At 52.3% G+C, this 27,626-nt stretch overlaps 1 protein-coding gene across 7 annotated transcripts in view; it reads left to right on the top strand.

The window, feature by feature from the left end:
• The first annotated feature begins 17,563 nt into the window (after positions 1 to 17,563).
• SYT7 (synaptotagmin 7) overlaps positions 17,564 to 27,626 on the top strand; it is a 176,026-nt gene continuing 165,963 nt past the window's right edge. For 4 of the 7 annotated variants that reach the window (XM_073346935.2, XM_073346937.2, XM_073346934.2 and 1 more), the window contains exon 1: positions 17,564 to 17,907. In XM_073346935.2, coding sequence (XP_073203036.1) covers positions 17,877 to 17,907 — 31 coding nt within the window. In that variant the 5' untranslated portion in view covers positions 17,564 to 17,876. The remainder of the gene's footprint in view (positions 17,908 to 27,626) is intronic. The other 3 variants (XM_073346938.2, XM_073346939.2, XM_073346940.2) reach the window with 3 other exon arrangements.

Below are 27,626 nucleotides of genomic sequence, written 5' to 3'. Positions count from 1 at the left end.
GTGACAGGTAACAATAACATCTCTCATACGCTATCAAGATATCAGCTCTTGCCTCTGCTCTGCCAGTGGGGCCAGCCTTCACCGCCCACTTGTTACATTTTCAAACAAGCACCTTCATGCTTTCTCCCAGGCTACCCCTCATGCTTGGGGGCAGCTCCCTGTAACCATCCACAAAGCCACCTTGTTGCCCTCCTTCAAATCCCTCCTCACAACTTTGCTTTGCTGTGATACCTACGAAAAACCTGACAACAGTTAGGCTGCTGGTGTGCTGAGACCACTGCCTGTCATCCTGACCGACGTTGCTTTATTGGTTTCTTGTGCTCCCTTAGCTGCCTGTATCTGTCTGTCATCTCTTGTAATAAACTCAGGTTGTAATCTTTTTGGGGCAGAGACTGTCTCCATGTTCTGTGTTTATACAGCATCTGGCAGAATGGGGTCCGGGCCCATAACTGCGGCTCCTTGGTGCTGCTCCAATACAGACAATTAATAATAATTAGGGCCCTTTGATGAGTATGATTGTGATTGTGGTGATGAAGATGAGGCCCAGCCATGGAAATGATGGAAAGTGGAAGACTTATGATGAGGATGCCCCTAAGATCAGACTCAAATGCGCCACAATGCTGAAAAATTGGAGCAAGAGGCCAAAATCAATTACAGGAGATGCAGTGAGAACAAACATGACAGGCTTTATGTGGGGAGGAGTAAGATGCACACATAGAACAGGGGACTTAGCGGTGAGGCAGCTGGGCCGGCAGAAAACAGACAGGATGACAAATGGAAATGTCAAGAATGTGATGCTCTGCCAGAAAAGGCCAGGATGTTGGGGTGTCACAAGGAAGAGAAGCTCATTCCACTTAGCACTGGGCTCGCTGCCGTCAGGAGCCTGCGTTCAGTGGTTAGCTCCATGTTTGAGGAACTGGAAGCAGATCAAAGGAGAGTACGAAAAGTCAGAGAAGTGCATAGGAAATAGGTCTCCCGGGGCAAGGCTAAGAGAAAGTGGCACATTGAGCTGGCAAGAAACGAAGTGGAGCGGAGACATGAGAGCTGGCTACAAACACTTGAAAGGAATGATTGTCACCAGCTGAAGGCGGAACAAGACATAACCAGCTCAAAGGCCACTGGGAACGTTTAGGTTAAACAGCAAAAAAATCTTTCTGACTTTGAGATGAGTTCAGCCTGGAAACAATTTAAGTGGGGAGCCCACTCCAAAGGTGGCCCCAGCCTTGCAGTGGTACATGAGCAGAGGGAAGGGCAGTTGGCTCATCTGGATCTAGCATGGGGAGGTGCATTCAGCCAGCCCTGTGGGCCTGCACAGGATGTGAGGGACAGTGGTGGGAACATGTGCGGGACAGCGTGGGGACAGAGCTGGGTGATTTGGACGGGTACAGGTGAAACATCCCCCAAACCACTGAAATTTAGGGAACATATAAGTATATGACCGTCACTGCCCCTCAACAGGAACCCTCCAGGTCACAGTCACCCCCTTCACAGCCCCCAACAGTAACCTCCAGGTCACAGTCACCCCAGCGAGGTGACAAAACCAGGATTCCTATCACAGGGTGAGAGGCAGCGGTTGGTTTTGGCAGGATTCCTGGCTGTGGGTACAGGAAGGTTGAGGGACCAGGAAGGGAGAGAGCAAAGGGTGCGCCCATCCTTCCCAGTCCCGTCCTCAGCCAAGCAACAGCCCTTCCCTTTGCTCTCAAAATAAAACCAGGGCCTGAAACCTCAGCTGAGCCCCAGAGTTCTCCTTGTCCCTCCTAAGGGGGGAACAGGAACAAGTCCCTTCCTTCCCCCCATCCTGCACCCAATCACACCAGCTAGAGCAGCCCCAGAGCCTCAAATGGCTCCCTGGGGGCCATCATGCTGGCTGAACTCCAGCCAGACCCCCTCCTATCCTAGTAATACCCTGACATCAAGGAGCTGGAAGGGGGTGGCCAACTCCCTGGGGGAATCTTCAGTCACCCCCAGCAGCACAAAGGGGATTTAATGTCTTGGATTCATTATAATAAAGGGTGAAGTGGGAGCAAACAGCATTTACCCATCTGCTGTCTCCACTGCACCAGTCAGCACACCCCACATACCTGAAAGCCCCAGCTCCTTTCTCATCTATCTCCCATGGGCTGGATCCTACCTTATTTCTTTATTTTCCCTGTTCTTGTCTGCCATGCCCTCCTCCACCTGCTCTTACACCTTTCTCTGGCTTTTCTCCTTCTTTTCCGCTCTCCCCGCTCACCTCTCTCTGTGAAAGGGAAATGTAGCTCAAGGATTCCTGCCCAAGAGGCCTGATGCCTAGAGAGAAGGCAGGGTAACAATGGGATAGGTCTGGGAGGGTGCAGGCCTGGTAGCACACTCAGCCAGTAGGGTTGTCAACCCTCAAGGATTGTCCTGGAGTCTCCATGTCAAGTGATGAAACCTCCAGGAATTCATCCAACCAGAATTGGTGACCTTATCAGCCAGTCTACCATCAATTCCACCAGCTCAGCCATTTTGTTGCAACTTAAAAAATTGAGGCAAATCTGTGTGTTTTGTAAAACCAGCAGGGGCTCTGGGATAGGTCCCCACACCAGGGATATTCCCAGCCACTCAGTCTCCCTACTCACATGGCATGCACGAATTACATAATGCCCTGATACAGTCAACCCCAAGTGTTCAAAAATCATGAGATGCTTTAAATACAATACATCTGTGGGGAGGGGGTTGTTTATATTCTGAATCTTTAGGGTACACTTGGTTTATGTTTGTAGGCTTTTCTCTGCAACCATAAAGGCTAGAAACTTACTGCTCAGCTTGCCACAAAACCACCAGACAGTATGAGGAGCATAAGCAACCCACAGTGGTGTGGCTTATGGTTTTGTTTTAATATGGCTGGAATTGTCCAAAGCTGCATTCTAATTGGCTGGTTGGATCTTTCTTTGATGATGTCACAGCTGCGTGCCATCTCCCAATAATGTACAGCTGGGATCTCGTCAGTGGATGGCTGTACCTACATGTGAAATAAGAGGGGCGGGGCAGGGGGAAGGGAGTGGCGGTGGCAATGGGAGCTAAAGTATGTGGAGATAAAGATAGTACAGGCCTCCTAAGGCTTATTCCAAATTTCTCCTTTTACTAGGTACTATTTTTCACAGTGGAAGGGTATATATGTCGTTCCCCTACAAGCACATTCCCTGGCAGGACCAGGAGCCATTGGGTTTCCATCCTGGTGGTGGCTTCTGTTCTCCAAGCCTGTCCTAGGCCTGGTTTCCATGGGAACCCTGGCTGATAGCTGAGGAGCATACTGAGTTCCTTCCTTCTCTGTAGCCTGAGGAGACGCTGGGTTTTCATAGAGAGACTAAGGATGGAGGAGATAGGGGATGTGTTTCCCTTCACAGGGAGGAGGGTGTGAGAGCCCAGCTCTACAGGAGCTGCTGTTCTGCTGCTAAGTCTCAGCTGGAGGACTAAGGCAACAATCCTACAAGGGGGTCTGCATGCACAGATCCTTGTTCCCAGGGGGACTCTGTGTGGGCCCTTGTCAGACTGGGGCCACAGTGAGAAACAGAGAGTGATCATCCATGTCTCAGTGCTTGAGCCAACCTGGAGACTTTCACACTTTACGTCCTGTTTCCTGCTGGACAGAGGTGCATGGACATTTGTGTTGTTCTTATTGTAACAAATCCCAGGGCTTCCTGTTAGTTGCCCTACTGCCCCTTGTGTCTGCTCAGAACCTCACAATGACAGCAAGGGCAGGACTCAGATCCTCCTGCTCCCCAAGCTCCTATCACTTGAGTTAAAGGAGCATCTTCTTTCGGTGTTGAGCAGTATAGCGTGTAGGGTACAAGGAGCAGTTCTGATTCCGTCCAGCACACGGCAGCCTGCGCAGGTGTGCACACTCACATAATTGGCAGCCGGCTCACTGTGGTATCATGAGAAAAGCCATCGTATCATGTCCCAGCACAACATCGCATAACAATGCTGACATAGTCATTTTATGGATGGGTCAGTGAGCTGAAGTTGGGGTGATCCTACTAAATTCAAAACAGGTGGCAACCTGCTGAGGCAAGAGGAAAGGAGAGAGACTAGATTTTGAGAGCATGTAAGTCAGTTGCCGGAGGAAATCCTCTTGGAGCTGAACTCTGGTGTTTGCTGCTGACCTGAGCAGGTTTGCAGAGATAACACTACTCCCAGAACAGAACTCCACAATCCTATCTCAGTGCTTTATTCCATGCTCCAGCCAGAGCTCAGGAATAATACAGACATTGGAGTTCCCTGCTCTCCCTGTCCCAGCCTGCCTGGGGGGCCTAGAAAGGCTACAAGCTGAATCTCTCCAGGGGATTGTTTCTTGGCCTATAGGTTCCCTTAGAAGCCATGCCCTGCAGCCACCCTGACACAGGGCCACCTAAAGGTCACAATTTGCTTTTCCCTTTAGTGGTAACTGACCCATCTTGGAGGTTCCCTTAGTGTGGGGCACTGTAATTCCACAGCTTGATAAACACACGGGGCCTGAGTCTGCTCTCACTGACAACCTTGTGAGCTCACAGGCCCCCAGGAGGAGAAGCAAGCCACTGAGCGAGGAGAGAGAAGTGAGTTTGGAAGTGGGCAGTGTGACCCAGTCATCCCCTCTCACACAGCCTCTGCTCCTTACTATTCCAGTTGGCCTGGTACGTAATGGCCTGAATCTGTTGTGCTGTAGCCCCTTTATGTGCTGTGTTGGCATACAGGGGGTAGAAACGGCCGCTGGGGAATACTCCTATATAAGGGGGCTCCCTCGCCAGCAGTGGCATGACTCTAGGCTGTGCTGATATAGAGGCCAGGCCAGGGGTGGCTGGAGTGCATTGCACTCTGCCTCTTCCTGGCTTGCCACAGCTCCCAGGGGACCATGGGAAGAAGAGTGTACATTGGAACAGACCTGGGGCTACACTACTTTATACCAAGGGCCAGGCAAGCCCCAGCTGGCCCCAGGGAGGTGCTAAGGAGGCTTAAGGCTACCTTTGTTGTCACTTCCCACTCCACGGTTCCTGAGCTGACTGTGGGAATGGTGCTGCATAGAGCCGGGCCTACGTCTTCCCCCAGTCTGTTTCCTCCAGCTCCTTTCTGGTGCTTGTCTCTTTTGCACTATTTACACCAAGGTTCGACTGGGGCTGTAGCCAGGGAGTGGGGGTGGGGAAGTGGCAGGACTCAAATCTCTGCCGATGATCCCCAACTCCACCCACAGCCTCTGAGCAGCTGGGTGTTTCTGTCAAAATTATCACTAGGGAACTAGCTAGCAACAATGAGTTTTAAATGGTCACCGTTAGCCTTCAGAGTCAACATCCCATTGAGAAACAGAGGGTGGTGTACATCTTTGTGGGTCCATGGTTTCAGTCTCATTAAGAGAGTCCTGCATCAGTTCAGGACAGAGGTTTGCTTTGAAACACTAAGGGCTAGAAATGTAATTACTTTTACATACAAACTTATATTCTGCAGAAACAGATGGAGGCGCCCCCAAGAGGGGCAGCACTACTGAATGCTGTCATGGCCCAGTTCCATCCTAGGTACTTGCATTACATTACTGGGGTATTTAAGCACCTTGCAATGTTTTTATCCCCCTTGAGGTAGGGAATTGCTGGTAACCTCATTTTACAGCTGGGGAACTGAGGCACAGGGAGGCTAAGTGACTTGGCCAAGATCACCAAGGAAGCATGTGGCAGAGCAAGGACTTGAACTTAGATCTCCTAAAGCCGAAGCTAATGCCCTAACCACTGGCTCACCCTTCCTCTCTGAGCAGCCTGCTGTGCTTTGGTTCCCAGCAGCCTGCTATGCACTAGCTCTGGATCCAGAGCATATTGCTCTACACCAGCGTCATCCAGCCTCTACATTTATACTGACCTGTTCTCTTTTCCACCCTGTTCCAGCCATGTTCACAAGAGCGAAGAGACCTGAGAGCAGAATGCCTTGTGCAAACTCTGGCCGGGAAGATTGGATTAAAGCCAACAGCCGAGAGGCTCGGGGTAGAAATTGTTCCCATTTCCCCAGTAATCTGGAGGAGAGAGAGCAGCCTTGTTGAGCAGTCTGATTGCTGGGGCCTTTCAGTCACTCTGTTAGCCTAGAGCTGGGGGGAACTGAACTGACGTGTTCTTGCCTTCCGGAGGCCTGCAGTAAGGCTGTCAATCGTACTACTGGTGGCAAGCAAGGGAGAGGCTCCTTCAGCTCCAGTGGCAGACACAAGACTTCCCATAGGGGGAGGGGGATGGTAGCCTTGAGTTCTGTCCCCCATGCTGCATATGCCTGGTATGGCTGGTGATCTTGGTGCCTATATAAGGCCAGGGACTCATTTACTACAATCAGTGTAAAGAAAGGTCAAAGTACTGCAGTGGTGAGCCCGTGCAGCAAAACAAACACAGGCAACATGGCAAGTAGCAGGTGTTTCCTGGCAGCCAGAAGGCACTATACAGGGTATAATGAAACACCTAGGTGCCTGATCCAAAGCCCAATGAAGTCACAGGAGGACTTTTCATGGAATTCAGCTCAGGGCTGAAAATAGTCCAACCAAATGGGTGGCTAGCAATAGAACAGTGACCTGTCAGGAGTGTAGCTTTGTTCTGCATCTGTACAACACTTAGCACAGCAGGGTTCTGGTCCATGACTGGGGTGCCCAGGAGGCACAATAATATAAATAATAATAGCAGCGTGGGGCTTCCTACCCCAGGGCACAGCTTCAAATGGCCAACCTAGGGCTTTCCTGACACTTCATTCTGTGGGATCCCCTCATCAGAGACCCATCTTCTAATGGAGCCACTGCACCTTGCAACACTCCACTCCTTGGTCCCCAATATCTCCCTGCCAATCCCATGTGAGCTCTATTGTCAGAGGCGGAAGGCACTGGCTAATGGTCCCATAAATCAGGGCATGGTCTCTTTGCTCAAGGCGAGCTCACAGGAAGGCGTGGCTGGCGTAACGGGACCCTGCTTTGTGGCAAAGCTGACGCAGGAGGGAGCAAGTAACTCTTATGTAAAGGGCGTAGGGTTAAAGCACAAGCCATGCAAAGCAAACAGCCCATGCAAACACTGTGAGCTGGAAGGAAACATCTGATCCAAATTCAAGCTAAAACGTTACAGACATATTCAGGTAAATATAGTGAAGAACAACTTGTGCCACAAGAATCGTGCCATAGAAAGCATGATTGACACTTCCTCTGTAATGAAAATACATACAGGGTGTTCAATCACCCCCCGTCCAATCACTCCTATGTGGGATGCTGTAGTGAAGGCAAAGTCCCTCATTACTGGGTAGACACTGCAGGATGTTATCCCCACCATGTTCCTGGCCAGCACTTCAGAGCAACAGTAAGTGTGCTGTTCCCCCAGGCTTAATGTTAAGCCTGGTGCATGCTGGGGCAGCGAGGAGGGTGGCCATTGGTTAGCAGGCAGCATGGCATCATGTCCCATTGCTGAGGATTTATTTGCAGCCATAAAGGCTAGAATGTGTATGTGTTTTGCAGATGAAGGCTTAAAATTGCTGGAAGCATTGGGTCCACGCAAGAAGTGATAGGCCAGTGTATCGGCTCCAGTCTGACCCCATTCCCCAATGGCCGGTCCCCTCTGTGGCCAGGCCAGACCTCTGCTCTATTGAAGGACAGGCATTATTTTGACCTGATCCCTGGGAAATGCTCAGAGAGGTCTGTGCACAGGGCCTGATCCAAAGCTCATGAGAGACTGCAGGACTCTATCCGTTGACTTTAATGGGCTTTGGCTCAGGGTCTTGGTGCTTGTGTGAGTGACTGTCTCTGCACAAGAGTGTGGCTTTGAGGGTAATTCTGCCAGTGTCCCTGTCTGGAAATTGGAACATTCAGCAGTGTAACCTACTGCCTTCCATATCCGCCCCTCTGTGCCTGATCCACACAGGATAGGAATCTATTACAGCTCCTAGCTACAAGCCCTTCAATTCAAGGGGTATAGGCTTACGCCATTGAATCATAGAATCATAGCATCATAGAATATCAGGGTTGGAAGGGACCTCAGGAGGTCATCTAGTCCAACCCCCTGCTCAAAGCAGGACCAATCCCCAACTACATCATCCCAGCCAGGGCTTTCTCAAGCCTGACCTTAAAAATATCTAAGAAAGGAGATTCCACCACCTCCCTAGGTAACGCATTCCAGTGTTTCACCACCCTCCTAGTGAAAAAGTTTTTCCTAATATCCAACCTAAACCTCCCCCACTGCAACTTGAGACCATTACTCCTTGTTCTGTCATCTACCACTGAGAACAGTCTAGATCCAGTCTCGTGCTTGAGGGTTCTGGTTCACAGTCCCTGGTCACCACCAAGCTGGTGGTTGTCACAAACAGCATGTGACAATCACTATAACTTTGGGTCCTGGTTACTTCAGAGTCTGTCTCCTCATGTGATGCCATGGCATTTGAGATCAGCCAATATCCTCCATCTAACAGCCCTCCCAGGACCAGATAGCCATGTGTTGGTGGCAGGGTGTTTTCAGAGCCTGGCCCTGGGCTCTGTAACTTGTTCTTTCTGCCTTGGCCTGACAAAGCCAGGATCTAATGATCTGCAGGGCTCACCTAGGATATAGGTAGAAGCTCTTGCCTGTGGGGATGTGTGGGTGAGTTTCCAGCTGCCCTTCTTTGTTAGCTAGGTTGCTTACTGGGACTAGGGCAGTATGTGTATGCTAGTGAAGTGATGTGGTTTTAATTACACATAGGTTGAGGGACTTGCTGATTGCAGAATTTTATACCCTGAAATAACTAATTGTATAGATGAGTGTGTTCCTGGAGGGAAGGGGGTGTGTGGAATACACCTGGCCTGTTCATTTTCCTGCACAAGCATAAAATATCCTGAGCTACACAACCCACAGAATCTCCAACACAGAATCCCAGCACCAGGGGCAGCCTTGGCTGTGCTCTGACCGGCCTCCACCCTCCCAGAACACACACACATACAGCTGCTCATACAAGTTAAATAACTCTTAATTCCATTTAGTTGCTTGACTGGTTCTATCCTCAGCATAATGTTTACACAGAAGGACAAACAAGATGCTGCATGGCCGGGCTACGATTCCACTCCAGTCAGCAGACGAGAGCTCTTCTGCAGGGCAGGGATGCTGCCGTAAGAGCTGTAACCTAGCTAATCTCTCACTGCTTACATCCTGGGAAATGTTCCATTACACTGGACAGGGGGTCACAGAGACAAGGTAGGGATGAGGACAGGGAGTTGGGAACTGCCTGATCAGAACAGCTCATTGGGCCATCAGCCCTATAACCCTGGCTCTAATGCAGCCTTTGGGAAAGATAGTCTTGGGGTTGAAGCATTGGCACAGACCTTTGGAAAGCTGGGCTCAGCCCTGCCATAGACTCTCTGTGTTGATCCCAGGCAGGTCACTTAATCTCTCTGTCTCAGTACCCGCTCTGTGCAAGGGGGATAATAATGCTCCCTTTGCCTCTTTCCAGTCTAACTCTTCAGGGCCGGGAGCACTGTGTGCACGTACAGCACCCAATGTGCTGGGGCTCTGATCTTGGATGGCATCTCGGTGATGAACATGGGAATTTTCTGCAATCTTTTTATGGATGATATGCCTGGAAATGAATGACGTGACAGGATTGCTACTCTGTCAGTATAGAAGGGTTCAAATGCTGCTCTGGGGCAGACCAGGAGACATGAGGGACTGGTGTCATGGAACTGTCTGGAATGGTATGAATGGGGTGTTAAAGACTGGCTGAAAGCGACCCATATCAGTGAAGGATCCAGAAAGAGAAAGAGAACCCCAAGGACTGAACAACTGACACCTATAAATGGGAAATTCCCACAGGCACAACGTGTGAACTGAGCCTGGGTCTGCAGGAGGGAGACAGTAGAGCAGAAGGTGACAGGAAGCTAGGATAAGCACTGGCCTTGACAGAGACACAGCCACTCTCACCTGGGACTGACACAGAGCGACAGAACGAAAATGGATTCTACAGCAGCTTGGCTGGGTGGAGTCCTGATGCTGGTGGCCAGTCTGAACTCTTACCCTTTGCTTCTCCATGCTCATGTAAGGACTTCCCGATGCTGGGTTCCAGTTGACTAATACACCCTACTCCATTGTGCAGTCTCTCATGAGCTGCCTGGTGTGCTGAAGCCCAGAGGCTCAGTCTCAGAGGTGTTGGACTCCTAACCTGAAGGAAGAGTGGGACCCCTGAAGAAGTACTGCAAAGAGACTGTTTAAAAGCTGGGGTGTAGCACAGATGCCTAGGCACTAATATAATACAAGTAAATAATATGACTACTATGCACTATAATTCTGTGCACCCCTGCAGTGCCTTTAGTTGGAGGATGTCAAAATGCTTCACAAACAACAAAGAATTCAGTGCTAAGTATTATCCCTGGTTTACAGACAAAGAGGTGAAGAGACTTATCCAGAACTTCACAGTCAATCTATGATGCCCCCAGTGCCTTGCACTAACCAGCAGTAATGCTCCCTTTATTTACAGTTTTGGTTCCCTTTTCCTTACGGCACTTTGCCTCCTCCTAAAGTGTACTTAATAACTATAATTAATAGGACTTATCACTCATGCAGCACTTTCATAGAATATCAGGGTTGGAAGGGATCTCAGGAGGTCATCTAGTCCAACCCCTGCTCAGAGCAGGACCAATCCCTAATATTTGCCCCAGCTCCCAAATGGCCCCCTCAAGCATTGAACTCGCAACCCTGGGTTTAGCAGGCCAATACTCAAACCACTGAGCTATCCATCCTCCCCATCTCAAAATCACTGTACAAACATTTAGGTATACAATGTAAGAGTTATGAGCTACTTTTCAGCAGCCAGTGGGTCTTTATTCATGTATTTGACTGTCTTGGGTGAGTCCGGATGACTTGGAGGCTGTGATGGACTTGTCCTTTAGCCACTCAGGTATCATATAATGAAAGACCCAATATTTTGCCCCCCGCTACTCCCCGACTTTGTGGGTCTTGTGATAAACCAGTGGAGGCTAGAGAGCAATTGTGGCAGCTTTGTATTTGCACAGTCCAAGGGAGAGCCAATGTCTGGAACAAAGATCCAATGGATGGAAGTTGGAGCTTGATAAATTCAGACTGCAAATAAGGTCCACATTTTTAAAATTGAGGGTAATCAACCTCTGGGACAGATTGCCAAGGAATATGGCAGATGCTCCATCACTTGAAGTCTTTGAATCAAGGCTGGATAGCTCTTTACATGGTATGCTGTAGCTGAACCACAAGTTATTGACCTTGATACCAGGTGAAATTCTGTGGTCTGTGTAATGCAGGTCAGTCCACTACAGCCTTAAAATCCATGAAGTTATGGGACCAGAAAGAGAGACTGGGAAGTTAAGATGTTTGAAAGGGAAGGAACTCAGATTCTCAAGCAAAAGGGAAGGAACTCGGATTCTCAAGCAGACTTAACTGAAATGAAGAAAACTAGGCCTCACGTTGTTATCTTTAGTTTGTTAATATTTTACTTAGTCCATCCTAGCAAACGCCTGGTTACAACCTGCTCTTGTTAAAGTTGCAAAATAGTTTTCATTCTAACCCCCTATTTTAGTCACTTATGCTCTGAAAATTTCATTTTTTTTTTTTTGGATTAAGTTTCTTTGAGCCCAAAGATTAATTGTTATCCAAGGCTTGAGCAAAAAATAAAAATAAATATATAAATTCCACCACTTTTGAGTGTAAGGAGAATGAAACAAATTCACTTTCCCCCAAACTGTGCAAAAGTTTAATGATAATTTTTTTAACAGTACTAGAGCCAAAATGGCTGGGGATTGTGAATTGCAATTTGGCTGGGAAATAGACTTTATTGAAGAGCAGTGCACAGCTGCCTCCTGGAAGAAATTCATTTTGATTTGGTCAGTTTCTGGGTGTCTGGAAATCACATATTGAGCTTTCACGGTAGAGTTTTTTGACTGAACTCATTAAAGGCACAACAAAGAAAAGATGAGCTGTTGTGGTGAGGGATGATTAGACTATCAAATGTCTATTGCTGTGCAGCCTGTCACAAGAAGTGAGGGTGAGGATGTTCTGTTTGGACTAACATGGGGAAGATCCTCCTGGGGGAGATTGGAAAAGGAGATGTGTGTTTTGGCTTATTATTTATCGGACAATAGAACCAAGAAGCCCCATGGTGCTAGGTGGTGTGTAAGCCCATAGTAATTCTGTCACAAAGAGTTTGCACTATGAATGGGCAAGACAGACACAGGGTGAGGGGGCAATAGAGCCCCAGAGACACTTCTCCAAGGTCAGACAGTAGGTTAGTGGTAGAGCTGGGAATCTGAACCCAGTGCTCTTTTCTACAAGGCCACAGCCACTAGGCCAGACCGACTCTCGCTTTGGGTAGGGAGTTAGGGTAATAGGGGATGGAAAGATCCTGCATAGGTGAGACATCTTGATTCCCCAGCTGGCTCAACCAGACCCAAGCTGCTCACCCTCCCTACCACAAAGCATAAGCTGTAAAGACCACACAGGAATTTCCACCTGGTGCGGGCACCCATGGTCCAGCCCCTCCAAGGCTGCAGGGTCAATGGCATGACATACAGCAATGCCTTAATTTTCCCCGTGCTAAGCACTCTTCCTGTGGGCAGAGACAGCAGGTACAGCAATCTCAGCCTGTTGCAAAGGAGACACCCACAAAACACTCTCACTCTGCTTCTTTCTTGTTATTTTTCCTTTGATCAAATCTAAATCTCTTTCGAGAGAGGTGTGAGGGCCACCATCTTGGCTGACACAGTGAGGAGTGAACCCGCGGCCGGGGAACCACTGGAGCTAAGCGCACAAGTTGCTGTACTGGAGGAAAGGCTTTCCAGTCAGGGCTGTACCAGCCTCTGCAGCTTGGGCACAGTGGGGACCAGGCACACGCTCCCCAGTGGTGTACAGAGCTCCAGGTTTTCCTTTGTGCATGGCAAACCGAATCAGCAGCATGTTTGAGGCAAACTTAGGCCAGCTCCACCTACTTTCAGGGCAGTTCCAAATACATTGCACAGATCTGCTTCCAACTTCCCCTGCTTAATTACCTCTCACTTGGAAACTCCTCCGCTTGCTCTCGCACAGGTAGGGAGGAGTTTGAGGCCCGTTGAAGGTCACTAGGGCAGCGACAGTACTTCAGAGTCATCTGCGCATGTCCCCCTCTCCTGCCATTAAAACTTGCCTCCCCCTCTGCCCCCGATCACAAGTAAGCAGTTTGGATTTAAGACCTTAAACATGGCCTGCGCATAGTCCCAGGCAGGAAGGTGGCTTTGCTGTGTTCACAAACAGTTGGCTGAGAAATAAAGGTTTGGGTGAGTGAAGCCTGCGTAGGGCTTGGGAGCAGCATGTGTGGTGTGTGTTGCAGGTTTCAGAGCCGGTCCAGGGAACATGCTGGATGGTGGTGGGGAGGGAATGAGGGTTGTGTAGACGATTGGGAGTTGTGGAGGGGATCAGATAGCTATAAAGTGGAGATGCAAGGTGGTGGTATATCATCAGCTGGAGAGCAGGCAGGTCTCTGGGTTGAGAGTGGGGTTGCACAACCCAGGTGGGGAGGAACGATGGTTAAGGTGCTTGAGTGGGACTCAGGTGCTCTGGGTTCAGTCCCCCACCCCACCTCTGACACAGACTCTCTGTGTGATCTTGGCCAAGTGACCTGAGGCTGGATTTCTATAAGTACCCAATCCACTTTAGGCCCCGAACCATGAGCCAGATTATCCAAAGCACTCAGCATCCTGCAGCTCCTGTAGAGACACTCCTGGGCAGATTATCTCTGGAAAATCTGGCTGCCTCATTTGGTGCATAGATGGGAGCAGAACTCGTGGGGTTTCAGGTCCCCATCTGTGAAAGAGGAGTACAAATCCATTCTGTCTGTTTCCTTTATTTAGCTTGCAAGGTGTTCAGGACAGGGACTGTCTCTTATCATGTGTGTGCAGTGCTGAGCACACCCATGGACCTGAATCTCTACCTTGCAGCATTGTTGTAACCTGGGCATAGTGAGGGCATGACTCTGCTCTGAGTCAGCAGCATTTTACACTCGCTTTTCACCAGTGAAAATGTCTGGGCAGGGTGCAAAGCAGTGGAGTGCATTTGTGTGGGAGTGAGGGGTTATGGAGCTGACAGGAGCTTCTGTGCATGGGGGGACTGGGATTTTCTAGCCTGCTGAAGAGCATGTGGGAAGTGTGTTTAGAAAGCGGAGTAGAGCAGCGATTTGCTGCCAAGAATTTAATTAGAGGCTCTCACAGAAAGGTCCCCCCCCTTTGTCTTCAATCAACCCCACATGCTAGGGGCATGTGAGCTCTCAGAGGAGCGGTCGAGGGACTTGTTTGCTTTCCCCATTTAAACCAAACCACTCTCTCATAGCCCCAGGGAAGTGGGTATGATCAGTTGGCAAACAAACTTCACTGAGTGCACTTACTGGAAATGTTTATATTTGGGTCCTGAAAAGTGGGCTGTTTACTGAGACTCCAGCCCAGTGTTTAACTTGTTATCGGAGATGGTGTGTGCATGGGGATGTGGAGGTGTGTAGAACAGCCCAGTTCCGTGGTCTTTCCTATTATCCTTTTCCGACACAGGAGAAAGAGGGCTGGTTATATAGGCCTGGTCTCAACACGCTTTTTGTCCCACTATAACTATTTCAGTTAGCGGGGTGATTTTTGTCACAGATATACAGTGTGGACAGTTCTACTGGTATAAGGGTGTCTGATCCTGGTACAGTTTATTCCCCTTCCTCTGTAGGAATAAACTACACTGATACCAGGCTCCTCTATACATCTATAGCTGTCCATGCAAGGGGATCCGTCCTGATATTGCAATACTGGAATGGTTCAAGTACTACAGCTCTTTTATGGAGACAAGGCCTTAGTTAAGAGCCAGCATGAAGTCAAATTTCTTCAGAAAGAGAAATCTCCTGGTGCTTTAATCCAAGCCAGGCGTGCAGCACAAATAAGGAAACAAAGCAATAGGGGAATGGAGAGTAGTTTCCTCTACACAGCAGCAGCCCTGTCCATAGGAGATGGCTCTCTCTGTATCTGCTACTGAAAATGTTCCACCTCCTTCCCTGGAGGTCCAGAAAGCACTCCTCCAAGTACCAGCTACTAACCTCCAGGAGGGTGTTGCCTTATTTTGTTTGAGAAGCAGGGGAACTGAGACTGTTTTGGGTCCTGAAAGGAATGTACACTGTGCATATGACATGCATGTGTGCACCTGGGCTTGTACACGTTTGTGTCTCCAGGTGTGTTGTTGTTGGGGGGCGGGGGGGGGGGGCGCACCTGGGACTTCTGGTTCTAAAACGTGAGCCTTCGCTACTTGAGCTAAGAGACCCAGCTCAAGTCAAGGTTGGAATAGGTTCATCAACCTTGGTCCCAGTCAATGCTAGAGAGGGACGAACAGACGTGCTGAGTGGCTGGGACACATGCGTGTACAGGTGGGTACCTGTGGGTTGATATGTGTATGTGCATGCATCTTATGAGCATGTGTATGTGGACCCTGTTAGGGCACCTTCCCCTCGGAACGTTTTTATAGCACTTGGTGCCACCTCTGATGCATTCCAAAAGCAAAGATGAAATTTTGAGAGATACCGCACAAGCCACAAGGATGAGGCCTGTCTGGCAGGGCTGACGCAGAGCAGGGGTGAGCTCCAGCAGAGGCAGGCAACCACCCCAACCCACCTATCATGAGAGACCTCTGGCCACCACCGTTGGTCTGGGGAGCTGACTAGTGTGTGTGAAAGGATGACGGAGGCGTCAGTAGAGCAGGCTTCTACAGCGGGCTGGAGAATGTGTTTATGTGGGGTGTGTGTGTAACATTGACTGACCAAAGTGGGCAACTTCTCTACCTTTGCTCCTGCCCAAACTCTCTTGGCCCTCCCTCCTTAACCCTTGGACATGGGTTAAGGAGCATGATAGGCCGGGTTCATTTTCCCACTGGGGAGGAAAGGTTAGATCACTTCCTAGGGACAATTAGTCCCTTGGAGCTCTCACATAGGCTTGTGTGAGTGGGGATGGGGTGGGGGTTCTTGGCTCTCAGGGGCTGTTTCCTGTTGGCCTCAGTTTAGCCAGAGAGCTCCCCTCCCTGACACCCCCCTCCGTACCTATTTATCAACACACTGCAGAGCCAATTTACCAAACATATTTCCGTTAATTTGCTATGTGTGTTTTTCCATTGGATGCGTTCAGCAAATGTTAATGTGCAATAAAAGCAGGGGACGTGAATTGTGTTTACCTGCTCCGATGGAGTGGAAATGATATTGAGATCTTCCTCTGCCCCCTCACAGATGGCTCCAGAACTCATTCCAGCAGGGCACAGAAATCCACCCATGGCTTTACCAGTGACCATGTGGACTAAGAAAATCTGTGCTAGTGTCAAGACTAAGATGATGCCCTCTGTGAATTTATCAGCAGGAAAAAAACTGAACTGGATTTCTGTGTCCCCTGGAGTGGACTCTCGGTGTCCCCGGGAAGAAGAACCGGAGTTGGATTTCTATGCCAACGGGGTGGGTTCTGGGTGCCCCTGGGGAGAAAAACCGGAGTTGGATTTCTGTGCCCACGGGGTGGGCTCTGGGTGCCCGCGTGGAGAAGAACCAGAGTATGGTTTCTCTGCCCACGGGGTGGGCACCGCATGCCCTCAGGAGAAGAACCAGAGTTGGATTTCTGTGCCAATGGGTTGGGTTCTGGGTGCCCCCGGGAAGAGGAACCGGAGTTGGATTTCTGTGCCCACGGGGTGGGCTCTGGGTGCCCCCGGGAAGAGGAACCGGAGTTGGAGTTCTGTGCCCGGGGGTGGGCTCTGGGTGCCCCTGGGGAGAGGAACCAGAGTTGGATTTCTGTGCCCACAGGGTGGGCTCTGGGTGCCCCTGGGGAGAGGAACCGGAGTTGGATTTCTGTGCCTAGGGGGTGGGCTCTGGGTGCCCCTGGGGAGAGGAACCGGAGTTGGATTTCTGTGCCCGGGGGTGGGCTCTGGGTGCCCCTGGGGAGAGGAACCGGAGTTGGATTTCTGTGCCCGGGGGTGGGCTCTGGGTGCCCCTGGGGAGAGGAACCGGAGTTGGGTTTCTGTGCCCAGGCGGTGGGCTCTGGGTGCCCCTGGGGAGAGGAACCGGAGTTGGATTTCTGTGCCCGGGGGTGGGCTCTGGGTGCCCCTGGGGAGAGGAACCGGAGTTGGATTTCTGTGCCCGGGGGTGGGCTCTGGGTGCCCCTGGGGAGAGGAACCGGAGTTGGATTTCTGTGCCTAGGGGGTGGGCTCTGGGTGCCCCTGGGGAGAGGAACCGGAGTTGGATTTCTGTGCCCAGGGGGTGGGCTCTGGGTGCCCCGGGGAAGAGGAACCGGAGTTGGGTTTCTGTGCCCGGGGGTGGGCTCTGGGTGCCCCCGGGAAGAGGAACCGGAGTTGGGTTTCTGTGCCCGGGGGTGGGCTCTGGGTGCCCCTGGGGAGAGGAACCGGAGTTGGGTTTCTGTGCCCACGGGGCGGGCACCGGGTGCCCCCGGGAGAAGGGCTGGTGCCCGGTGCACACCGGGGGCCCGCTGTCCAGCTGGGCGGGCGCCGGCCCATGCACGTCCGGCTCCGGCAGGCGGCTGCAATCCCCTCCGACGCCGGCAGCGAGCAGCAGCGGGCCGGGCGCCGCACGCGCGCGCGCGCACACACACACACACACACAGGCGCGCGCGGCGGGGTGTGGGGAGCGCGCCGGAGCCTGGCATGCCCCAGTGTGGACGTGAGTCACTCCGCGGAGCCCCTCGCAGCAGCAGCCGCCGCCGCCGCCCGCCAGGCTCCCCCCACATGCCGGCTCCCCGCCGCTCCGGGGCTCAGTTGCCCGCCGCGCTTGCCCGGCTCCCCGCCGCCTGCGGCTGACGCTCGCTGCTCCCCAGCTGCTCCGAGCCTGCCCGTGTGGACCGTACAAAGCCCGCAGCCCGCGCCGCTGTCCGGGGGCTGCCTTGCCTGGGAGGAGCCCACGGCTACCAGGAAGGGACCATGTACGTAGACCCGGAGGCTGCCGGCAAAGGTAGGAGCCAGCCCGGCCCCTCCGGCGCGTCTGGGGCTGCCGCGGCCACCGGGCGTCTCCTGGGCCCGCCCGCGCTCTGCTCGCGCCCCTGAGCGCTGTACAGCGCCGAGCACCGGGACAGCGGCGCGACCCCCTGTTCGACCCCTGCTGCTGCTGCTGCCGCCCGAAGCGGGGCGACGGCTGCGCCCCCCTCTGTCTCCACGCTGGGCTTGACCGGGGGATGCCCCCCATCTTCCCTCGGGGTAGCCCTTTGGCTTTGGCAGGCAGCTGATTCTCGCCCCCAGCCGCGCTTGCCGCGCACCTGCTGCGCTCACCCAGGTGTTGCCCGCTGGGCGCTGCTGATGCTGCCCTTCCGGGACTGGGCGGGTGGGGACGGCGCGGCTGGGGGAGCGCAGGGCTCGGCTGCTTAGTGGAACTTCGCTCCCCATTTCGGGGCACAGAGAAGAGCAGGGCACGGGCACAGAATGGGGCTCCAGCCGCCCCTCTCTCATGCCTTCTCCTCTTGGCTTCCTTCATTTCATCTCCTCTCTGCCCCTATTCCGCCTCCTTCCCCTTCCCTCTCTGCCCCATCTCTCCTTCCTCCTCTGACCCATCTCTCCTTCCTCCTCCTTCCCCTTCCCCCTCTGCCCCATTCCTCCTCCCCATTCCCCTCTGCCCCATCTCTCCTTCTTCCTCTGCCTCTATTCCTCCTCTTCCTTCCTGTTCCCCCTCTGCCCCATCTCTACTTCCCCCTCTACCCCTATTCCCCCCCTCCTTTCCTCTCTACCCCGATTCTGCATCCTTCCCCCATTCCTCCTCCGCCCCATGATCTCTCTCCTTCCTCCTTTGCCCCACTCCTTTTTACTGTTCCCCCTCTGCCCCATTCCGGTCCTTTCCCATTCCCTCTCTGCCCCATCTCTCCTTCCTCCTCTGCTCCTATTCCTCCTCCTCCTTCCCTCTCTGCCCCTATTCCACCTCTTCTGTTCCCTCTCTGCCCCATCTCTCCTTCCCCTCTTTGCCCCATTGCTTCCCATTCCCTTTGCCCCATCTCTCCTTCCCTCCATCATCCCATCTCCATCCCCTCTTTGCTCCCATCTTCTTCCCATTCCTCCTTTCCATTTCTTTCTTCTCTTTGACGTTCTGCTCCCACTACCTCCTTCCTGTTCTCTGCTCACAATTTACTCTATCAGATCTCTGCTCCTGTTCCTCTCTTTCCCCAGATCCCCTTTCTTTTCCTTTCCTTATTCTGCTTTTCCCTCTCTTCCACCCACGGAGTCGCCTACTTCTCCTTTCTCCGCTCCTTTCCTCTCCTTCCCCGCGGGGGTTGTGGGCTTTCTGGAGTTTCCCAGGCAGGAGTTACAGTAGTTTGGGGGGGAAGTCACCGCCGCTCATTTCAAATGAGTCACCACCCTGCAGAGCTGCCTGAGCAGTGGCACCTGCTATTCCTGGAAGAAATAAACACAACACAAGCAAAACATTCCCAAGTCCCGGAGCCAGTTTGAGAGCAGTCAGCCCACAGTGGGCGGGGGGAAGGAGAGCCTCTCCATCTGGCTGGCTCTGGGGGTCCTGCTTAGACACAGCTTCCTGGCCTCACCCGCTCCCTACCAGCCTCAGTCTTGCCCTCTGGGGATAGGGGCTTGGGGAGGCACTTTGGCTAGTGCTCTTTGCTGAGCTCATGCTTACAGGGAGCAGTTGGCCCACTATCCAGGAATCTGGGACACGCTGGTGTTGGGGGCAGGACTTATGGCTCTTGGCAGAAGGGTCTGTTGCCAATGCAAAAGAAGAGGGAAGGGGCATTGTCGAATGCAGTGTGGCTGACTGCGGCCTGGTGTTACCTGCAGGGTTTAGTTGCCAAGGTGGCTAGTAATGTTGGGTTCCCAGGGGCAGGAGGACAGGCTGTTTTCTTGAGATTTGGGGAGATCCAAGAGAGGGGTGGATTTGTCTTCAGGGGATTCTTCGGAACGTAGAGTCAAATTTTCTAGTAATCACGATTCTATTTGAAGTAGATACTCAGGCCTCAGCTGACTGGGCCTGTAGGAACTGGCAGACCCAGAACATGGGTCCATCTAGCCCAGTGTTCTGTATGTCAGTGGTTCTCAACCAGAGGTCTGGGGCCCCCTCGGTGGCCGGGAGCAGGTTTCAGGGTGTCCATCAAGCATGGCTGGCACTAGACTGTGTAGGGCCCAGGGCAGAAAGCTGAAGCCCCACCGTGCAGGACAATAGCCCTGGGCCCTGAGCTCTAGCACCCGGGGATAAAGCTGAAGCCTGAGCAGTTTATCTCCACGGTGTCCCTTGTGGCGTGGGGCCCCAGGCACTTGCCCTGCTTCCTACTCCTTAATGCTTTTATATGGAGAAATCTGTTGTTGTCGCACAGGTGGACCGTGAAGTTTTTATAGCATGTTGGGGTGAGGGGGGAGCCTATCATTTTGAAATTTGCTGCCCTTCCGTTTTGTTGCCTGGCCACCAGTCTCATCCTGTGCAAGGATCAATGGGATATACCTAATCTACCTCTTCTGTGCCAGTCATTATTTTCTATATCTTGATCATTCCCCTTCTTATTCAGCTCCTCTCCAAACTAAACAGTCCCAGTCTTTGCAATCTTCATGTGGAAGTTTCCTATGTCTCTGATCAGTCCTATCTCTGAAGCCCTATGTTTCTGCGCTGTCCCTTTGGAGACAGCGTCCCCAGCATGGCACACAGTATTCCATACGAGGATTCCACATTCTTTTGTTTTACACACTGGCATTATAATAGTTTCAGTGTAAATCTCCATCACCTTCCTTGCGGACCCTAATGTGCTGTTTGCTTTTTCAACTCCCGCATACTGAGCAGAGGTCTCCATTGTACTGTCCGCAATGGTGTCCATGTCTTTCTCCTGAGCTGATAATTAAAGTCAAGCCCAGCAACGTGTGTGAGTAGTCCTTGCTGTGGGCCACTTCATTACTGCAGCCCCCTGTTCTGTCCTGGCCCCTTACCAGGAGATTGAGGCCCCAAATCTATTACATCCAGCACTCCACCTGCCTCTGCCCCACTGAGGAATCCCACTGATTGCCTCCAGATTAGGCAGCTTCAGCCTGAACTGCTCTACGTTTGACATCTGCCTTGCTGTGTGGGCAGCTCTCTCCCAGCCCCTGCGGTGAGCTGCCCTCACCACATTGTGTGGGTAACCCTCCCTGTACTCCTCCCCACACCACCAAATGTGTGTGACCCTAGTCCAACGCCCCCTTGCTGCACTAGTGAGGCTCCCTCCCTGACCCCGTGGCATTTGGGTGTCCATGCACTAGTGCCCCCTAGTCCCAGCACACCCCTGCTCTGAGCCCCTCCTCCCAACATTCCGAACGGGCAAAGCCCCCTGTGCCCGACACAACCCCACCCTGAGACCCACTGTCACCATGATCCTGTCCCATTGCCTTCCACTGCACTAATGATCCTGCCTTGACCCCGGTTTTCCCCATGATTTATGGATGACTGTCTCATGCCCCACTGCTGGGCTAATGACTGCCTGAGCCCCATGTCATCCCAGTGTGCTCACCCGTACCTGCCTCTCCGTGTCACAGGGACAGCCCCCTTGGTCCTTCTCCCATCCCCTCCTTGGGCTCTCACACGGAAGGGTGGATTTCTGGGATGTAAAGCTGCCATGCGGAATGGAATTGAATGTCTGCCTTAGAAAAGGGGGTTGGGGCGGGGGAGCCAGGTAGGGGCAATGATAAGGCAGCACAGATTTCCCCTCTCAGGCCCTGGACAAATATGGGTTATTTTGAGTGGGCTTGATCCTGCTAGGAGCAACTCCTGGGGGTGCCGAGCCCCCTCAGCTTCCACTGAAATTCCACTGAAATCTGTGGGAGTTGAGGGCTCCCAGCCCCTTGCAGGATCCAGCTCCGTGTGATGTCTGTCTCCATTGTGTGGCCTGGAAGCAGGCCAGACAGATACAGAAGCTATGACGGCAGGTGTGGCTTCCTCAGACACAAGTTCAGCCAGAGCGCCAAGAAACCTAGCTCTGCACGGGTTGGCAAGACAGGCCTTGCTGTATGGGGAGACCAGCATGAGCGGCAGTGGGTTGGTGGGGGACCTGGTTTAGTTTCTGTGCTGAAATCTCTAGTCTGAAAGCAATCACAAGGAGACTCCGTGAGCAGCCTTTGGAGGAGTGTGTCTTGAGGCAGGGACAACAGCAAGAACAGGAGCAGCAGCAGAGAAATAAATACCAATGCCTGCACAGAACCGTGGCCTCAGATCTCATTAGATCTCACACATTACGCAAGGTGGGATTGGATTGGTATGTGGATGGGCCCCTCCCTGGACACTGGGTGTGAGTACTTGTATGGGAGATGTCCAGGAAACATAGAGGTGCTGCAGGAAATACTGTTGGTGACTCTGTAGATGCCACTTCCCCTCTGTTTGTACTTGTTCCAATGCCCCAGCATGGTGCTAGGGGGAACTTTGCTGCAGGTGGCATCATCTTCTGGCTGAAATATGATAAAACCAAGGTGCTGATCATGTGTGGTCATTAAAGATCCTATATCCTGGTCACACTCCCCCGCAGGTTCTTACATCTTGCAAAAATCAATTCCTGTTCCGCTTTCAAATGGAAAGAGTATTACCCTTCATTTCCTGATGCAAAATTGTGTTATGTTGCTGTGTGCTGTTAAACTGCAGTTGCACCTCTCTCCAGAGGTGGCTGCATTTCAGTGGTGAAGGAAGCAATCAGCCTTGAGAGATTTGTGAAATGTAATTCATTATGACTTGTAAAATACTTTGGGACCTTTGGAGGAAAGGTGCTTTATAACCCAAGGTAGTGGTATTAATTATTACCTAACTGTAAACAATCCAGTCTAGTTAAACAATGGGAGGAATTGGGAGCTGTTATTAAGGGAAATAGTCTACGGTGAAAAGAGACATTACGGGTGTAATTCAAACCAAGAAAAAACTGAGGTGGTTTCCAAGGAGTTTTTCCAGAGGCCAAGAGTGGCAGAGAAGGCTCTTACTCTGACTGATTGTGGCAAGGGATTGCGAGGAGGGAGCAGGGACATGGTCATGGTTTTGTGAGGTTTGGGGAATGGATGATGCCACACATGACACCCAGCTGCCCAGGGGAGTTACACTTCCTGTAGCACATCTGAGGGCTTGATCTCTCTGAAAAAATGGGTCAGCCTTAATGTCAAAGATGCTCTCCCTGCTACAGAGCAAGATTTCTTCCCCATGACCCTGTGAGTGAGATTTCTCCCCGCCCCTCCCATCTCTTCCTGCTCTGTCTCTTTCCATCTCAGCCCGTGGAGTGAGACTGCCCACCCCTGTCATGCCCTTCGGGTGTCTGGCAGCGTGAGAATGTCTGATGCCCCCAGCACTTCTGGGAGGGCAGGTGTGGGGGCAGTTTGATAGTGGCTGTCCCCCTTCACTGTGTGAGTAATGCCTGGGGGGCAGGGGATCAGCACCCCACATGGCAGAGCCTCCTATGTTCCTGGGGCAGCCCTTTCCACTCTTCCTTTGGTGCCTCCGCTCCTCTGATCACCAGCTGCACTGACAGAGCCGAGCAGCCTGAGTGATGGCCCCTCACGATGTGGTGAATAAATAACCAAGCGCCTGCTGTTTTCTCAGGGGAGCTCCTGGATCTGGGATAAAAAGGTCTGCGTGTTTGAGCAGCAGGTGTCGGGGTGGCAGAGCAGGGGAGTGGAAGGGAAGGTGACTCCCGAGGACTCGTGGTGCGGAGACAAAAGCGGGGCTGGTTAAAAATAAGATGAAATAACATCAGAAAGATTGTAGCCTGGGGCCCTGGTACAATAGCCCTGAACTTACATTCGCCTCCCCTCCCGGCTGTTCTGCTCATGTATTGGGGAAAGTCACTGGCGGAGAAGCAGACACAGAGCGAGGAGCTCAACCAGCCCGCAAGCCATTCTGCGCAGCGCTCTCCATCCCCTCCTTGGGCTGGGGGGCTGGAGAGGCCAAAGAGCCATTTCCATGAAGAAGCCACCTTTGCTCCCCCCGGGCCTCCCTGTGCCGCTCAGCTGACATGCGTCTGACCTCCTGCTACTCCGGGTTTGCCTCTCTGGCTCTGCTAGTGCCCCTCCATCCTGCCCCACATCACCACCCTGCTATTTCTGCCCCAGCTTTCCCCTCAGTCCTCTTGATCAAGGGCATCCTCTGTTATGTCAGGTCTGGCACTGCAGATACATTTACTTACATGTGCCTCTGCCAAAGCCCCAAAATCCAGCCCTACAGCATCCTCTGCTCTTCCGCTCCTGAGGTCCCTGCATCAGTTTGCCAATCCCCTCAATCCTGCCTTGTGTTATCCCTCTGTTGTTCCAGCTCTGGGCTCTCATATAGCTCTGCCAATGCCCCTCCATCCTGCCCCACAGCACCACCCTGCTAGTCCAGTTCTGGGCCCCCTGCTTTGCCAGTGCCCCTCCATCCTGCCCTGGAGCACCACCCTGCTAGTCCAGTTCTGGGCCCCCTGCTTTGCCAATGCCCCTCCATCCTGCCCTGCAGCTCCCTCTTCATGCCACACCTGGGCCCCTCCAAAGCAGAGACCATACCACCTGTTGCCAGCTCCTGCAGCAGTGGTTTTCAGGCATATTAAATCAAGACCCTTGGTCTCATTTTTCTTGGGACCAAGGTCACATTTGAACCCAGATCTGCTGGGCTGAAAGGCCGATGTGTGAAACTGTTGCATCATGAGCTCCCTCCCTCCTCCCACTGGCCTCCTGCTGGCTTTTCTCTCTCTTCATCCCTCCCTTTCCCGCCTACTAGCTGTAAAATTTCTCCTTTCCTGCTCTCAGGTGCTGGTGCCTCCCAGAATAGCTCCCATGCCAAGGGAGGGGTGGGGAGAGAGAGAGAGAGAGAGACCCACACACACACACCCAGTGGTGACAGGTGAGATCAGGTTACTAAAATTAAACCTGCCTTGGCTGCAGCTGCAGGAAGTGGGGTTGGAGGCAAGGGGACCCTCAGACAGAAATACGCTCTAGCCAAGCCCAGTAACGGCACAGGCCAGCCCCAATTTTGTATCCAGTGAAAAATGGGGCAAGGTGGGAGGAGGGTGCCCCCTCCCCAGCCGGGAATGATAAGTGTGGAAGGAGCTTGGGGCTGATTTCCGTGATCTGATCTTGCAGTCTTCAGCCTGCCAGGGAGAGAGAGAAGGAAATGAAGACAGATGTAGATAATAATCACTGCCACCCCAAGCCCCCAGGGGCTCGGCTACAATATGTATTATGGATGAATTCAGCAGGGAGAAAGGCTTTCAAAGAGCAGACGGCAGGGCTGGCAATAAGGGACTGTGTTCAAAAGGCAGAGAGCTTGGGAAAGCATAGAGTGGGGTGGCTTGAAAAGCCACCAACTGGCTCAGCAGGGCATGGCCCGTTCCCGGAGGGGGTGGGGGGGGCAGACTTAAAGCAGGTGCTGGGATACCTATGGGGTGGAAGCAAGCCCCTTCTGCCATTGGGGGTGGGGTCCTCACTTCCAAACAATGGGAGTCTCCAACACTCTCTTGACTTCCTCATAGGACGAGTCCCTGCCCTGCCCAGCCTCCCCACTTCCCTCTTGGCTTCATAGATTTTAGGGCCAGAAGGGATCATTATGATCCCCTAATCTGACCTCCAGAATCAGTCAATTAAGTGTCACAGCTAAGGCTATAACCCACATGTCTGGCATTCACTTCCATGACAGAGGTGGGGATAGAACCTAGGAGTCCTGATTTCTACTCGTGTGTGTGTGTGAGAGAGAGAGAGAAATGAGTGAGTGATATAAAGGAACTGGTGAGAAGATATGAACTTCCTGGAACCTACACACACACCTCCTCCAAGGGAGCTCTGGGTAGGGGCTGAACAGACTTTGGGACTAAAAGAGGCCATGTGCTGAGAGCAGCGGAGAGGATCAGTGGAGCGAAGGGGGCCTGGGAGAGTATTGACTGGTTCCTTCCTTGACATCTCCAGTAATGCGAACTCACTCCTCCATGTTCAGCTCTCCTGGTCAGTCCGTTCTTCCTCTCTCTTCACGCCCATTGCCCAGTCCTCCTTATCCATCTCTCCACCAGCCTCCCATGTCTTCTCTCCTTTCCTCTCATCCTGTCTCATCCACTTTTCCCCACCTATATCTGGTCCTTATGTCTCTCACTCCCCCATCCTCCCTTCTGTCTTCCCCTTCCTACCTTTCCCCTTCCCCTGTCTATCCATCTTCCTACCGCGCTCATCACCATGGTATCCAAGCACCTCTCTCCCCGTCTCTCAGTCACACCCCCTTCCCCCCAGTCCAATCTGTCATGTTTTCCTGGGACATCTGTGCGATTGGCTCGTTAGGGACATCAGGAAGCCAGACAGACCGGCACCCAGGTGAGATGGCCACTGATAATGCAGGATAAGAAGGAGGGAGACAGGAGGAGCGGGAGGGAGAGGTCACCTTGTGTGGAGTTAATGAGGTTTAAAAGGGAAGTGGCCAATCTCGCAAGAGGAGAGAAAGCGGGGGCGGCTGAGGTTGAGGGACTGAAACTGCCCTGCTTCTGCACCAGCTCAGGGATGGATGAATCTTTCCCTGAGGATATAGACAAGCTCTGAAGCTGTGGGGAAGTGTAGCAGGGTGGCTTGCCCTTTAAGGGCTGAAGGCCTGGGACCAGCCAGCCTTATTACTAAGGAGGCACACCTCAGCAGGGATCAGCTTATTCCCTATAAAGAGTATCAGGAAGCTACAAAGGGGGATGTGAAGGAAGGCCAGAGGTAAGTGACCTGATCTGTCTGGGAGCAATTAAGCTCTGGTGGAGGAACCTGGGGGACTTGGGGAGTGAAACCACAGGCAGGAAAGGCCTGGGAATGACCTGATGAGGTGATAAACGGAGGAACTTGGGAACTTCAGTTTGAGTGTTTGTTAATGTGATAAACCAGAACCTGAGAAGGGCTGTGAATGGATATAAAGGGTCTGTGAGTTATTGAAGAAGCCCCTTGAAGAGGGAAGCTGAAGCAGGGACCACTTACAGGGCTGCCCTGAGGCCACAAGGGGATACACAAGAGGTGGCCTGCCCAATAACAGGAGGACTGTAATAAAGGAGAGATCATAGAATCATAGAATATCAGGGTTGGAAGGGACCCCAGAAGGTCATCTAGTCCAACCCCCTGCTCGAAGCAGGACCAATTGCTGGTAGTAGACCGGTCTTTATTTTACGTGATATGGGTCAGTAGCCACTGACTTCAGTAGCTACTGCTCCATGGTCCAAGGCTTCATTGTGGGTGGGCTGTGTGTTGCTGTCCATGCCCTTTAGCTGGGATTGGGCCCTGGGATGTTTGCCTAGATGTCCCATTAACCTCCTGCCCAGAGACTGCAGCTGGAAGTTGGTGCCTAAATTCTTTGACCATTGGCACCAGGTGATAGCAAGAAGCTGGTAGCTGGGTTTAGCAGATGCTTTATTCCTTTTGCCCTTGTCCATCTTTTCCTTCCCTGCCTGAAGCGGGTTCCTCTCTGGATCCTCCACACGTACCTTAGAGTGTATGTTTTATTCATAGCGCAGTCCCAGTTTCCCATTTGGCTGTCTGGGGACATTTCCCTTCCCCTCTCTGTGTCCTTGTGTCTGGGGGATTTTGGTGACATGCGTGACTGAGTGGTGGCAGTGTGGGAAAAGTCTCCCCCTCTTTCAAGTCCGCTTGTGCATGGCCAGTTTGGTCACATGTTGTCTTTCAGTGGTGTGGATGGAAGGTCGCTCCAGGTGGGCTGGTCCTGGGAGGAGTGAATTGGAATCATCAATGATTTAGATAATGGCATAGAGA

The sequence above is a fragment of the Lepidochelys kempii genome, chromosome 6 (assembly GCF_965140285.1).
Source record: "Lepidochelys kempii isolate rLepKem1 chromosome 6, rLepKem1.hap1, whole genome shotgun sequence".
Classification (NCBI taxonomy): domain Eukaryota; kingdom Metazoa; phylum Chordata; order Testudines; family Cheloniidae; genus Lepidochelys; species Lepidochelys kempii.
Note: the sequence above shows the minus strand (reverse complement) of the source record. Positions and strands in the feature narration are given on the sequence as shown.